This window comes from Mandrillus leucophaeus, unplaced genomic scaffold (genome assembly GCF_000951045.1).
Source record: "Mandrillus leucophaeus isolate KB7577 unplaced genomic scaffold, Mleu.le_1.0 Scaffold1212, whole genome shotgun sequence".
NCBI classification, from domain to species: Eukaryota; Metazoa; Chordata; class Mammalia; order Primates; family Cercopithecidae; genus Mandrillus; species Mandrillus leucophaeus.
The window spans coordinates 258,440-274,396 of NW_012100455.1; the positions used below are offsets into that span (position 1 = coordinate 258,440).

Genomic DNA, 15,957 nt, shown 5'->3' on the forward strand with positions numbered 1-15,957 from the left:
TTACTATGTTTTTTAATTTAAGGTGTTAATCAATGTTTACAAGTGGAAGTAACAGAAATAAAAAGTACCCAAACCTTTTCCTGTTTCCAAGGGAAAAATCTGTAAAAGAATAGCTTTATAGATCTAGTTCCCTGAAGACTTACACAGATGGATCCATAGCCCCATAACTGCATTACCAGGCATTATTACTTATTGTAAGAATATAAAATCTGATTGGTAAATTACACCCGGACTACAAATTCTATGAAGGAATTATGTTTACCATGTGGTAATCGTGTCTTTTGGCCTCACTAGTTTGGTATCCTCTAATTCACCTGTATCCTTCTTGTGGGGCCCTAAGCCTATGTTCTTGAGATCTGCCAAGATACATTTTGGCTCTTGAGGGTTATAGAGCATGCAGAATCCACATGTACTATTTAATTCTCGCTCCTTTACATGTAACATGTGACCAAGGAGGATTTAAAGCTCTCCTCAGCTTGACTAAACCTTACATAGGCTTTCCCTGATCTCCCTTTCTTTGGAATATTACCTTAGAAAATGTATAATTGTATATGCTTTCTCACCCACTTTAAGATGTAAACATTTTCTGGGCCCGGTGGCTCACGCCTATAGTCCAAGCACTTCAGGAGGCCAAGGCAGGTGAATTGCCTGAGTTCAGGAGTTCACGACCAGCCTGGGCAACACGGTGAAACCTTGTCTCTACTAAAAACAAAAAATTAGCTGGGCATGGTGGCACTTGCCTGTAGTCCCAGCTACTCGGGAGGCTGAGGCAGGAGAATTGCTTGAACCCAGGAGGCAGAGGTTGCAGTAAGCTGAGATCACGCCACTGTACTCCATCCTGGGGGACAGGGTGAGACTCCATCTCAAAAATAAATAAGTGAATAAATAATAAATAAATATTTTGAAAACCTCTTAGATTTTATAATCCAGGACTGTCTTTCCCAAGGACCTGGAGGCCATCTCTTTGAAATCGAATCATCAAGGAAGATAATACCCCTATCTTTCAGGCTGTGTGCCAAGTAACGTAGGAACCTGTATTTGGTGAGCACCTTGCTCTACGTTGTAAAACTACTAAAACTACTTCCTGGCCAGGCGCGGTTGTCTTACGCCTGTAATCCAGCACTTTGGGAGGCTGAGGCAGGTGGATTGCCTGAGCTCAGGAGTTTGAGACCACCCTGGGCAACATGGTGAAACCCTGTCTCTACTACAATACAAATAATTAGCTGGCTGTGGTGGCACACGCCTGTAGTCCCAGCTACTCAGGAGGCTGAGGCAGGAGAATTCCTTGAGTCCCAGAGGTGGAGGTTTCAGTGAGCAATGATCACGCCACTGCACTCCAGCTTGGGGTACAGAATGAGACTCTGTCAAAAAAAAAATAAAAAATAAAAAATAAAAAAAAGAAAGAAAGAAAAGAAAAGAAAAGAAAAGAAAACTACTTCTTGTAATGAAGATGGGAGAAAGCTTACTTTTTTGTGGGTTAAGGCAATTAGTAAACACAGATGGCCTAAAATTCCCCAATACCAGCTCTTAAGAACTCTTCCACCCTTTTTTAAGTGGAGCTGTGTATTCAGATTTGGTCTGTATTTTCTCTCCTATTGCTAGTAATAATATTGAAATAAAATATAAACTGTTTGCTCATCTTGCCCTGTGTGATTTTTTTAAAATGACAGATGTCTCTTAAGGAAACAAAGAGAATAGTTTTCTTTGTGATCTATGTAGGGTGCAGGCCGCTGCAAGTGCTACCCTCACTGAAGATAAATGCCTGGCATGACCCTGTTTACATGTTATATTTCAGATGCATGTACAAATAACTCTATTATTTGCCATACAGACTGCACTGGTTAATGATTGATTGTCTCCCAATTCTAAATTCACTCCTTTTGCCTTCTCCGCAAAAATGGACCTCAGCTTTTTAAGTTTTGTTGTTGTTTTTATAATCATGTGATACAATGCTAAACTTTCTCAATAGGTGGAAATGGTGAAACATTGCAGGAGGAGAAGGCTTTGCTTCCTGGATCTTACACGATCATTGCCCAGACTAGCAGTTTGGGTGCCTTCAGTTTCCAGCAGGTTCCGGCCGCTCTTGCAACTTCTTCAGTGTCCTACATCTGCAGCTCACAAAGCACGTAAGGCCCAGTGACCAGCAGCTTTCTTGGAAACCTACGTATGGCTTTTCCTGGCAGCCTAGCGGGCAGATTCCTGGAAAATTCCACTAGAAAAGCATCACAGCCATTTTTTCTGTTTCTCAATGACCATATCTATATTTTTTCTAATGAGGTGTGGATTTCAGACCAAGGAAGGAGAGTTTCATTCTTGGGTACTCTATTTCAACCCTATGGGTACTGACTACTTCTTATATCCAATATCCTATATCCTTTAGGGTTCTCTTCACTTCTTAGTGACCAGTCTTCCATTATTTCAATCCCCTGTTAAAGTTAATAATTGTTTAAATTAAAAGTTACTTGTCCAAAGTGTGGTTTCTCTTTTTTTTATTGGATTCAGGATACACAGATCAATTATATTGTGGGACAAGATGGTAGTCTTTATGTATGTGGATCTGTAATGGATGCTTTGAAATATTTACATAGTAATGTTAAAATGTATTAACAGATGAATTCAGTTTAGTTACTGCTACTTGGTTTTTGAAATGAATAAAACACTATGAACTTGCAAATTCCTAGTGTTTGAACTATCACTCCACTCTACATTTTATACAGTAATTATTACTGCCACTATATGATGTTACCTCTCTAAATTGACATTTGGGATGTTTATGTTTTTTAGATGAAATGTTCAGTATACTTTGTGCATATTGTCTGTAGCTTTAGCCTATACTTCCCATGGTACTTGTGATGTCTAACTTTATGTGCCAGTTGACCATGCTAAGAAATGCTCAGTTAGCTGGTAAAACTTTATCTTAGTGTGTCTGTGAGTGTGTCTCTGGAAGAGATTAGCATTTGAATCAAGAAGCTAAGTAAAGAAGATCACCTTCACCAGTGTGAGTAGACACTATCTCATCTGTTGAGGACCTTAATGGAACAAAAAGTTGGAGAAATGCTAAATTCAGTCTTTGCTTGAGGTGAGAGATCCATTTCTTCTTACCCTTAGACACTGACACTCCTGATTTTTGGGCTTTTGGACTCAGGCTTGGACTTATCATTGGACCTCTGATTCTCAGGCTTTCAGACTCAGTCTGAATTATACATCACTAGCATTCCTGGTTTCCCACCTTGCAGACAGCAGATAATGAGACCTCTCAGCCTCCATAATTGAGTGAACCAATTTCTATAAAAAAATCTCTCTATGTATATGTGTGTGTGTGTATTATACATAGTATATATACTCCCTATGTGTTTCTCTGTGTGTATATATATGTATAATAGATACTTTACATATATGTAAAATTGAAAGATATTATAAACAAATGGATCACTTTTCAGAATTAGGTCACTTTTCAGAATTTAAATGCATGTTGTGCTTAGAAACACACCAATAATTTTAATCATATAGCACAGAAAAATTCAGCATTAGATGATTTATGACGCCCAGTAATAACTTTCTATAGCTGTTTTGGAATAGATGGTTCTACAGGAAATTTGAAAACCGTTAAAATAGTTATAGGCATGTAGCTTTTGGTATTTATTCATCAAGTTTTTATTTGTTATGCCACTGGATAATCCTTGATAAGCAGCCATAAAGAGAAATTCATAATGGCATAAAGACTGGAACTATGAAATGAGGTGTGTAAAATGAGGTATGAAATGAGGCTTACTAGGAGTAAAGAAGTCTGGATTGATTGATCATGGGAAGACAAAGAATTATACTATAGTTCATGTGTACAGCTAAGCATTAATAAAAATATCATATTATGAATATACAGAGTGCCTTCTCAGTGAAATATGGTTAGAAAAAAATCATCACACAACATTTCATAACATAAGAGTTTGCATTCACTTCAGAGTTGATAAAATTAAGTTGGGAAATTTAGTGTGCTCCCTGCTGCCTAGCAACTTCTAGTTCAAATGCTCACAGAAAGTAGAACTTAAAATTGGAAAGGAAAGTAAAATGTCTGTTAAGGAGAAGCTCTCAGAATTCTGATCCACTTCAATCTTTTGCCTTCCTAACAAACGAAACACAAAAACATAAAATTTCAGAGAGGTCTTTGGAATCATAAGAAATATCCTGTGACACTATATGATAAGTCTTTATATCTAATAGTCTACATCCCCCAATTTTGTTCTTCTTTACATTTGCCATGACTATAAAGGTGAGGCACTGAGATTCCAGACAAAATATGGAGTTGGTATGGTATTAAACATTTTATTAAAAACATGTGTAAAATTATGACAATCTAGAGGAAAAGAACACAACTACTTGAACACATTGGAAATGAATCAGTGTAGGCAGTAATAAATGAGGGGCTCTGATTATTGAGAGAACGGAGGAACAGAAGAGTAGCTGCATTTCTCCAGCTCTTCCCAAAGGGTGATTCTAATTATGAACATGGGGAAATAAAGTCACACAGGTAACAGTCTTGTGAATGGCAGTTCAACTAGATTATCCTGAGGTTCTACAACACATGTCAAGACAACACAAACAAGCAATCATGAAAAAGTAATATTGCCACTATATAGTAGGTACAAATGGTGATGTTTCAGGATTTCTGACTTAGTTCTGGTGTAAATGGAAGCTATGACACACAGTGTTGATCTTTTGCATCTTCCATGACCTATTCACCAGTCTGCCTGCACACCATTAGATGTTCCTTATCTACTTCTAGTGGCCAGACAATTTCACCAGACTTAGAAATTCTTCTGAAAGAAGTCTCATTTCTGATGCCCTGTGTGCATCAGTAAATAATCTTATGAGAGTATTCAGTACTAGCCACACTTCTCCTGGTCCCAGAAAATGAGTTATTTATCCCTGGGTCATTTTCATTTGTTCTCAAATGGGGTTTGTTAGAGGAGAGCTTTAATTCAAATCATTCCTTCATCAAAATCTTGAATAATCCACCATTTTTCAGAGCACCAAGTGTGGCCTTTAGAGAAGAATTGAAAAGGACTGTTCATTTCCAGAGACAGTTAAGGAAAGTTCTGTTCCTAAGTAAATTAAGGACCAGTTACATTTTCTGTTTTGGGTAGATTTGTAGAATCTAGATTTGATGTGGAAGAGGAAATGTAGAATATAGAGGCTGCAAATTCAATGCAAATAATACGAATGGAAAGACATGATAGATTAAATTGGAAGCCAAATACTAATTTGGTAGAGAGCTAATATCAGTCTTAAATTGAACACTTTTTATGTCGACCTAGATTTAGTTATAAAAATAAATTGATATCCAGCATGATAATGTGAACCTCCAGCCGTGAGCACACTCCAAACTCTCTCCATCTCTAGGAAAGTAAAGCATTCTCTACATGGTCATAAACATTTGATAGATCACTCTTGGGATCCATAATTCAGAAGAAAAATTTGTGCCACACGCTTTCAGATTATCTTGTTTTTTACACCATAGACAATAGGGTTGAGTGCAGGTGGCACAAGGAGGTAAATGGTAGACAACAGAAAGTGGGTGGAGGGGGCCACATGTCCAAAATGGTGGCTGAAGAAGGAGAAAAAGGCAAGAATATAAAATTCAAGGAAAACAAAAATATGAGCTGTGCATGTGTTAAATGCTTTGAACTGTGCCTCCTTTTGGTGTAGATGAAAAACAACTTGGAAAATCAGAACACAGGACACAAGGATAAAAATCATGTCAAATCCCAGAATGGTAAAGCCCACAAAAAGACCACATGCTTTATTGACTTGGATGTCTTCTGTAGCCAGCTTGACGACAGCCATGTGTTCACAATAAGAGTGGGCAATAAGAATGGAATGGAAAATATGCAGTCTTTTGATAAGAATGGGTAACAGACCAACCAGCACTGTACCTCGGATTGCCACTGCCACTATCATGTGAACCAAGACGGAAGGTGTGAGGATGGATGTGTGTCTCAAAGGATCACAGATGGCAAGGTAGCGGTCAAAGGCCATGGCCAACAGAATACCACACTCCATGCACTGCATGGCATAGATGAAAAACAGCTGAGCTAGGCAGGCATCAAAGGCCACTGAGCAAGACTTGAACCAAAAGATGGCCAACATCTTGGGAGCAATGGCTGCACACAGTCTTATGTCAGTTACTGCCAGCACAACCAGGAAGATGTACATGGGCTGATGCAAATTACATTCCATAGGGACAATAATCAGTAAAATGATGTTTCCCAACACAGCCACTGGGCACACGGAAAAAAGGAAAGCCAATCCAAAACTGCACATTCTCCAGTCCAGGAATGCCAGTCAAAGTTACAGTTCTCGGGTTCAAATATGACATGCTGATGGATGCCATTGAGGTTGGTATTCTGTCTTTTCACCACTGATTCTGATACCTGTAGAAGAGTATTTGAATGGAAAGTGAAAATTTCTCAGCCTCCCTCTCATGCAACCACAGTGTGCATTGAGCAAATAAGTCAGTGCTGTGAATGGCAGTTCAGTTAGATTATCCTGAGGTTCTACAACACATGACAAGATAGCACAAGCAAGCAATCATGAAAAAGTTGTACTACAACTATGTGGTAGGTTAAAATGGTGATGTTTTAGGATTTCAGACTTAACTCTTGTGGAAATGGAAGCTATGACACAGAGCATTGATCTTTTGCATCTTCCACTACACTAGTCTGCCTGCACACCACTATTAGGTGTTCCTTCTTTATCTACTTCTAGAGGCCAGACTATTTCACCAGACTTAGAAATTCTCCTGAAAGAAATCTCATTTCTGATGTCCTGTGTACACTAGTACATAATCTTATGAGAGTGTTCAGCATTAGCCACACTTCTCCCGGTCTCGGAAAATGAGTTATTTATTTCTGTGTCATTTTCATCTGTTCTCAAATGGGGTTTGTTAAAGGAGAGCTTTAGTTTAAATCATTCCTTCATCAAAATCTTGAATAATCCACCATTTTTTCAGAGCACCAAGTGTAGCCTTTAGAGAAGAATTGAAGGGGATTGTTCATTTCCAGAGACAGTTAAGGAAAGTTTATTTTTCCTAAGTAAATTAAGGACCAGTTACGTTTTATGTTTTGGGCAGATTTGTAGAGTGGAAGGAGAAATGTAGAATATAGAGGATTTTTTTTAATTTTTTTTAATTTGTTTTTCACCAAGGCCAAGAATTTTTTTTAAAGAAGAATACAAAGATATCAAATTCAATGAAAAATGAACAAGTTGAAAAGGACAGTATGTATTCAAAAGCAGAACCTGGCTAGTTGGATTAACATGACTGAGAGTGTGTGTGTGCCTATGTGTGTGTGCATGTGTGTGTGTTCATTTTCCCAGAGGTTAAAGATCCATGGATCACTAGACTCCTTGGGCTCTGGGTAAGACTTCATACCCTACTTTGTATAACTGGCTCCCTACTTTCTCTTTTAAATAACTTTATGTAATATTATGAGTAATGAGCTGTGGTTTGAATTCTGAAGATCTGTTGAATATAATGCCCGCATCTTAATACCTCCCTAGTTCTACAGTCTTTCCAGATTTTGACTCATGATCCTTTTGGGGGGGATTCCATTAAATACAATCTTTTCCCCCTTTAGTCTTAGTTTTATTTATCACTCTCTAATTTTTGAACCATTTCTCACTTTGCTTCAAACTGTCCGTACCTAAACACAGAGCCCAGTTCCTCACATAAAGAGATTTTCTCCATCTAGTAACATCCATACATCCTTAAAAAAGGAAGCCTTTTATGAATAATGGTAAAAATTTCTGTTTCTTTTTCTCTCTGGATAGCAATTTCTTTAAAAATGTCAGATGAGCAGCTACTTTATTTTCACAGAAAGTACATGTTTGGGAGTACAAAAATAATTTGTGGTGTATTAATTCTTATATAACAGAATGGAAAAAACACTAAAATATCTTTGCTTGAGATCCTGCAGAAATACTAATGAGTGGACTGTGGGTAGAACAGCTACAAATAAGGACTAAAGCAATAAACATTGTGGGCCAGGCGCGGTGTCTCACGCCTGTAATCCCAGCACTTTCGGAGGCCGAGGCGGGCAGATCATCCAAGGTCAGGAGTTCGAAAGCAGCCCGCCCAACATGGCGAAACCCCATCTCTACTAAAAGTACAAAATTTAGTAGGGCATGGTGGCGGGCACCTGTAATCCCTGCTACTCGGGAGTCTGAGGCAGGAGAATCACTTGAACCTGGCAGCTGGAGGTTGCAGTGAGCTGAGATCATGCCACTGCATTCCAGCCTAGATGACTACAGTAAAACCCTGTCAAAACAAATCACGTAAACATTGTGAAAAAAAAAAAAAATCCCTTTGATGCTGACATGAGATATTTGGAAGTATGTGGTAGAAGGAATGGTGAAGTATGTGGATAATGTTTCTGTTGCTTATGAATGAGTTGCCAGAAATGATAGATACTGAAAGAAAAAGATCTCATAAGCTAAAACTGTTAGAATTTCTTTAATCATTCCATAAGTTTCCATTAATCTAAAAGCAAAAATAAATATTATACTTATCCCCACCCACTTTATCATAACGTCTTTCTTTATCAGATTACCTCTTAGTATTCAACAAGTGATTAAAATCAAGGGCTTGAAAATCAGAAAGATGGCCTGGCTACCAATCCTGGATCCCTCATGTATCATGTGTAGCATCTTGCCTGAGTAGCTTACACACAATTTATTCATCTGTAAATTAAGAACACTAACCCTCACTTCATTGTTAAATGAGATACTGGATAGAAGAGATTAGTGTCTGGAACAATTTAAATATTCAATATATGGTAGCTTATAATTACTTAGCCTGCTCTCAAACTCCTGGGCTCAAGCAATCTGCCTGCCTTGGCCTTTTAAAGTGCTGGGATTACAGGTGTGAGCCATTATGCCCAGTTTTATTTTATTTTATTTTTTTCTGTAGAGCCTGATATTTTGGCAAGGCAGAAACAGAAAGTAAAATATTCGGAAGAGATAAAAACAAAAAGAAGTAAAGTCTTCTTGATGATAGAAACAAAGAAAGCTAGAAGACAAGAAAAGATCTAGAGTCGAAGAGCTTTCCTCCATCACCTTGGGTATAAGATTAGCCATTCTTCCAAACAGTCATCAAAATATCTGATTTGAAGTAAAAAGGTGACATTCTAAAAATGTTTGTAGATTTTTTTTGGTGCGGTTAAAAAAAAAGTAATATGATTAAGAAAAAAGTAAATATTTACAACACTCCTCCTTTATAGGCTTCTGAGTATGTAGTAATTTAATGGGGGAAATATATACATGTAAATTACCTCAAACTCACTTTCTATAAGAGACAACAGGGTATGAGCTTGATTAAGAGCTTGATGACTCTTAACTTTTTAAAATAATCTAACTGTTTTCATATAATGGGTGTCTTATTCTTACCCACTGAGTGGAAGCCAAAGAAAAGAATAGACGATCTCTGACAGAGACAAGAAGGAAAAATGGAGGCTGGGAAGTCCTTTGCCCTGACAGAGAGAAGTTTGAGGTGCTGGGCAAGTAAATAAGATATGAAATACTTAGAAACTATATGATTCTCTTCTCCATCCCTTACTTTCTACATTGCTCAAACGTCTATCTCACTTCCACCCAATGGTAAATTGCTATTAATTATTCTTTTTAATTTTCCTAAATTAGGAAATATTAGAATTAATTGGTATTCAATTGACTAGACTCTAAAACACTTGGTTACAAACTTGCTTATGTAATTAATTATTTGGAGAACAGAAACACATGAAGATATTACCTAATTACTTATGAAAATATTTTAAGTCTAAATTATATTAATCTATCCCTTCATTTTTTTTATGAAAAACTATAAATACAGAAGAAACATGGACAAAAGACTCATTGAGTTAGGTAAGATTTAAAGCCACTATTCTATCAATTTTTCCTAGATGAACTGCCATCACAGCCATATCCGCTCTCAGGGGATTCCACTTTGCACAGGGAGAAACTTACCTGCGTAGAGTTGAAGACTGGTCTATTATGTGATTAAGTTGGTTTTATCACTTGTTTCTACCAAAATTTTCAGCACATATAGATATTAATGGAAGAGTCACTGGGTTTTCCTGAAGGCCTGGACTTACCATAGAGCATCATTATCCTTCTAGTGTCCCTAGAGTATCATTATCCTTCTGAGTCCCAGGCTTCCTTACCAGGAGCAAGTTGGTCTCAGACCTGGAATGCAAGGTCATAAAGTTTTCTGATTTTTAGAAGAAAAGAGTCTCTCAGGAAACAGAACCAGGAAATATCTGGTTTTGCTCACATTCAGAGTAAGTTGATTATGGGCTCATTAGGAATGCAATCAAGTGAATATGAGAGATGGAGATTTCCTAAGAAGTAGAAATGAAGATTAATTATCTTTTCTGTTCTACCATCTGACAAGTCCTTTAACTGCAGTGGAAGAGTAGGAGCTATTCTGCTTATAAATAGAATAGTAATACTATTATTACTACAATTACGTGATACACTTTACTCCATTGCCTTGCCCAATATTTAATAGTAAATTTAAATACCCCTTTTTCAGGGACAAGATTTCCAAGTTTTCTCTGTTGATTGAGACATCAGATATTTCATTTTTTTCTCCTTTCTTGATAGAAATTGAGACTAACTTCAGTAACAATGTGTATCCAGTTTCATTGATCTACTCAAAGTCTTCAGATAACAAGTTTTATAGAATATATCCATAATGTGTTTTCTCTCCAAAATATCTGGGGATATTGTAGGGAAAAACAACTGTAGGTTGTTTTTCTAACTTCAGAGTTTTTAGCCTTTCACCTATTTGGCATGTAAGGTCAATAATCCACTGATTGTAATTATGAAGCTGACAAACTGCCTTCCTCTAGAAGACTCCTAGGTAACAGTATTTTAGATTATAATGAACAAAGTATAGATTTTTTTGGTCTGTTAGAATGTGGTTTAACTGCCTGGCACTCACTTTCCAGTCTCATGTGAGAACATTGCTGATTGGTTTATATTCAGTGTTCCAGCATTCTTACATGGTCAGTAGCTATCCAGCCTCAAAATCACTTGTCCAACCTCATTATGCATACAAAATTCATTGAGTTGTAGAGGAAAGAATAAAATATTTTTTGGACTATCAGTTGTCATTTTTTTCTTACTCTCAGTTTCCTTAGAAGTTTTTTTCCTTCCTCTTCTACCTCTTTTTTAATTTTCCTGTTGACTTGCTTGTTTGCTTGTTTATAATTCCAATTTTTATCTTAGATTCAGGGGTTACATTTGCAGTTTTGCATAATACATGATGCTGAGGTTTGGAAAACAAATGCTTTCACCACACTTATAGTGAACATAGTACCCCAAACTTAGTTTTTCATCCCTTGCCTCCATCTCTCCCTCCCTTTCTATTTATCCCCGGTATCTATTGTTCCCATCTTTACGTCCATGAGTACTCAATGTTTAGCTCCCACTGGGGATGACCTCCAGCATTTCTTCTTCTTTTTTTTTCCTTTCCTTTTCTACCACTTCTTTTTCTCTTTCTCCTTCTCTCTCTTATCCTTTTACTTTTTGTCGATTTCACTGAGTCCCAAAGGGTCAAGTCTCATTAATCTTCTACACTTAAATGGACACTGGTACATTTCACTAACTCCCCCACATTTTTCCTATAGGCATATATAAATGTTAAATTATCATTAAAATAACACAATCTCTCTTTTGCATAAAAATATTCCTGAGACTTTCCCATTCGATAACAGGTTATATTTATGTTTTTGCTCACATACCATATTAATGTGGTTTTATGGTTTTTGCTCTCTACTGCAAGTTTCCATACAAGGAAACACATATCCACTTTATGGCCCAGCAATTGTACTATTTGGTGTTTACTCAAGAGAAACAAACATGCAAGTTCACAATAAGATTTGTATACTATTTTTATACCAGTTTCTGCACAATAGCACTACAATGAAAACAATCCAAATGTCCATCAAAAGAATAATGGGTCATAAGCATTCAGTTTGATGAAATTTGACATGTGTATACTATTGTATAACCATCATACAAATTAAGTTATTAAAAGCTTCCAGTACCCAGAAAGATCCCTCATGCCCCACTCTAGCCATTCTGCAACTAACTTCCTCACTCTAGGTATCTTGGGGATACTTTACTGATTTTTATCAAAGATTAATTTGTCTTTTCTTAATTTTATTTAATTTTCGTTTTAAAACAGAAGTTGGAGTGGATTACGCAAAAACTGTAATAATGTATTTCAAACAGAGGGATTGCATTAACAAAGGAAAGAGTCCTGAACTGTAGCGTACAGATCTATGTATACTCACTTAAGTAAAATTATGTATAGGAATCTGTGTGTTTGTGTGTGTGTGTGTGTTAAACATTATTTATCATACAAGAGACACCTTTGACAGATTCTTGACCATTAACAGAGGGTCAATGAAGTCATATTTGCAATTGTACAATAGAAAAGTCAGTCTGAAAACTGATGTAAGAATTTGAAGATGAAAATGTAGTGAGAAAATACATTTAAAAGTGGTTGAAATCATTTAAGCAAGAGATGAGACGCATATTTACTTCGATCAAAGGATGCATCAGATCTCCCCTCTTATTTCCTCTTATCTCTAGAGAATTTTGTCTTCTATTTATATGCTTCACATATAGTTCACTTAAAGATCTTAAAAATTCTGTCTACAAGTGAAGGTATGCATTGCTTTGACCATAGCCATTATCTGCATCTGAGGTGATGTTATTTTAAACAGAAAACTCCTCTACATGGTTCTGGGAGCTATAAGCCAGGATGAAGTCATGATACACAACAGTGCATTTCAGGTGCAAACAGAAGCTTTATAATGTCACATTTATTCTCTGTTGTCAGACCTGCACTCAGAAAATATCTTTCATTGAAGAGTCCTTTCTAACATCCTCTCTAACATAGGAGTCATCTGAAATGGGTCAGGCATGTAAGTAGAATCACACGATATTTGTACATTTTATGACTGGCTTATTTCGCTAAGCATAATGTTCAAGTTTCATCCAGGTTGTAGCATGTGTAAGAATGTCATCATTTTTAAGGTTGAATAAATATTCCATTGTATGTATATACCACATTTTATTTATCCATGCATTTGTTTATGGGTATTGTGTTGTTTCCACCTTTTGGAGGTTATGAATTGTAGGGTCCAGCTCCATGGGGTCGATGGGTTTTTCTCCCCATGTGTGGAGACAAGAGATTGTAGAAATAAAGACACAAGACAAAGAGATAAGAGAAAGGACAGCTGGACCCGGGGGACCACTACCACCAAGACGTGGAGACTGGTAGTGGCCCCGAATGCCAGGCTGCGCTGATATTTATTGGATACAAGACAAAGGGGCAGGGTAAGGAGTGTGAGCCATCTCCAATGATAGGTAAGGCCATGTGGGTCACATATCCACTGGACAAGGAGCCCTTCCCTGTCTGGCAGCCGAGGCAGAAGGAGAGAGAGAGAGAGAGGGAGAGACAGAGACAGCTTATGCCATTATTTCTGCATATCAGAGACTTTTAGTACTTTCACTAATTTTGCTACTATTATCTAAAAGGAAGAGCCAGGTGTACAGGGTGGAACATGAAGGCGGACTAGGAGCGTGACCACTGAAGCACAGCATCACAGGGGGCCTGACTGATGTCAGGCCCTCCACAAGAGGTGGTGGAGTAGAGCCTTCTCTAAACTCCCCTGGGGAAAGGGAGACTCCCTTTCCAGGTCTGCTAAGTAGCTGCTGTTTTTCCTTGACACTGACGCTACTGCAAGACCACGGTCCGCCTGGCAACGGGCATCTTCCCAGACTCTGGTATTACCTCTAGACCAAGGAGCCCTCTGGTGGCCCTGCCTGGGCATAACAGAAGTCTCGCAATCTCACTATGTCCCCTCAGCTCCTATCTCCGTATAGCCTGGTTTTTCCTAGGTTATGATTATAGAGCGAGGATTATTATAATATTAGAATAAAGAGTAATTGCTACAAACTAATGATTAATGATATTCATATATAATCATGTCTATGATCTAGATCTAGTATAACTCTTGTTGTTTTATATATTTTATTATACTGGAACAGTTTGTGCCCTCGGTCTCTTGCCTCAGCACCTAGGTGGCTTGCCGCCTACAATGAATGATGCTGCTATGAACATGGGTGAACAAAACAACATTTTGGCTATTGGGGGTCCCTCTAGTATCTGTGTGAATTTTAGAGTAGTTTTTTCTGTTTCTGAAAAAATTATCATTGAAAACTTAACAAAGATTGAATTGGGTCTGTAGATTGCTTTGGATAGTATCAACATCTTAACAATATTAAGTCTTTCAATCCTTCAACATGGGACGTCTTTCTATTTATGGTGTTTAATTTCTGGTTAATGTTTGCTTCGTGTATTTAGGAGCTCACAGCTCTGGTACATATATTTCTAAATTTTTATCTTCTTGATTAATTGGACTTTTAGTATTACAATGTTTTTGTCTCTTGTAACAGTTTTTGCCTTTAATTCTATTTTGTCTAATATTGGTATAACAGCACTACTCTCTTTTGGTGATTCACCTGTCTTAGCCTCCTGAGTAGCTGGGACTGCAGGTGCATGCCACCATGCTCATCTAATTTTTGTATTTTTAGTAGAGATGGGGTTTCACCATGTTGGCCAGGTTGGTCACGAACTTCTGCCCTAAGGTGATCTGCCCCTCTCAGCCTCCCAAAGTGCTGGGATTACAGGAGTGAGCCACCACGCCCAGCTGTTTCTTGACTTTTTAATAATTGCCATCTGACTGGCATGAGATGGTATCTCACTGTGGTTTTGATTTGCATTTCTCTAATGATCAGTGGTGTTGAGGTTTTTTTCACATGTTTCTTGGCCACGTGAATGTCTTCTTTTGAGAAGCGTCTGTTCATCTCTTTTGCCTACTTCATAATTTTGTTGTTGTAAATTTGTTTAAGTTCCTTGTAGACTATGGATATTAGACCTTTGTCAGATGGATAGATCGCAAAACCTTTCTCCCATTCTGTAGGTTGTCTGTTCACTCTGCTGATAGCTTTTTTTGCTGTGCAGAAGCTCTTTAGTATAATTAGAACTAATTAAATTTAATATAACTAAACTAATTTAACTAAACTAATTTAATTTTTGCTTTTGCTGCAATTGGTTTCGATGTTTTCATCACGAAATCTTTGCCTGTGCCTATGTCCTGAATGGATAGCCTAGATTTTCTTTTAGGGTTTTTATAGTTTGGGGTTTTACATTTAAGTCTTTAATTCATCTTGACTTAATTTTTGTATAAGGTGTAAGGAAAGGGTCCAGTTCCAATTTTCTGCATATGGCTAGCCAGTCTCCCCAGCAACATTTATTAAATAGGCAACCCTTTCCCCATTGCTTGTTTTTGTCAGATTTGTTGAAAATCAGATGGTTTAAGATGTGAGGTCTTATTTCTGTGTTGTCTATTCTGTTCCATTGGTCTATGTGTCTTTTTTTTTTTTTGTACCAGTACCATGCTGTTTTGATTACTATAGCCTTGCAGCTTAGTTTGAAGTTGGTGAGTGTGATACCTTCATCTTTGTTCTTTTTTATTAGGATTATCTTGCTATATGGGCTCTTTTTTTGTTTCATATGAATTTTAAAATAGTTTTTGTTCTAATTATGTGAAGAATGTCAATGGTAGTTTAATGGAAATAGCATTGAATGTATAAATTACTTTGGGCAACTACAGCCATTTTCACAATATTGATTTTCCCTATCGATGAACTTGGAATGTTTTTGCATTTGTTTGTGTCCTCTCTGATTTCCTTGAGCAGTTGTTCGTAGTTCTCCTCGAAGAGGTACTTCTCTTCCCTTGTTAGTGGTATTCATAGGTATTTTATTCTCTTTGTATCAGTTGTAAGTGAGAGTTCATTCATGATTTGGCTCTCTACTTGCTTGTTGTT

The 15,957-nt window shown here is 37.3% G+C and overlaps 1 protein-coding gene across 1 annotated transcript; it reads right to left on the reverse strand.

The window, feature by feature from the left end:
* Positions 1–5,487: 5,487 nt before the first annotated feature.
* Positions 5,488–6,318, reverse strand: LOC105532994 (olfactory receptor 52A5-like). The gene has a single exon (XM_011971332.1). The coding sequence runs from the start codon at positions 6,316–6,318 to the stop codon at positions 5,488–5,490; it is 831 nt and encodes a 276-aa protein (XP_011826722.1).
* Between the last annotated feature and the right edge of the window lie 9,639 nt (positions 6,319–15,957).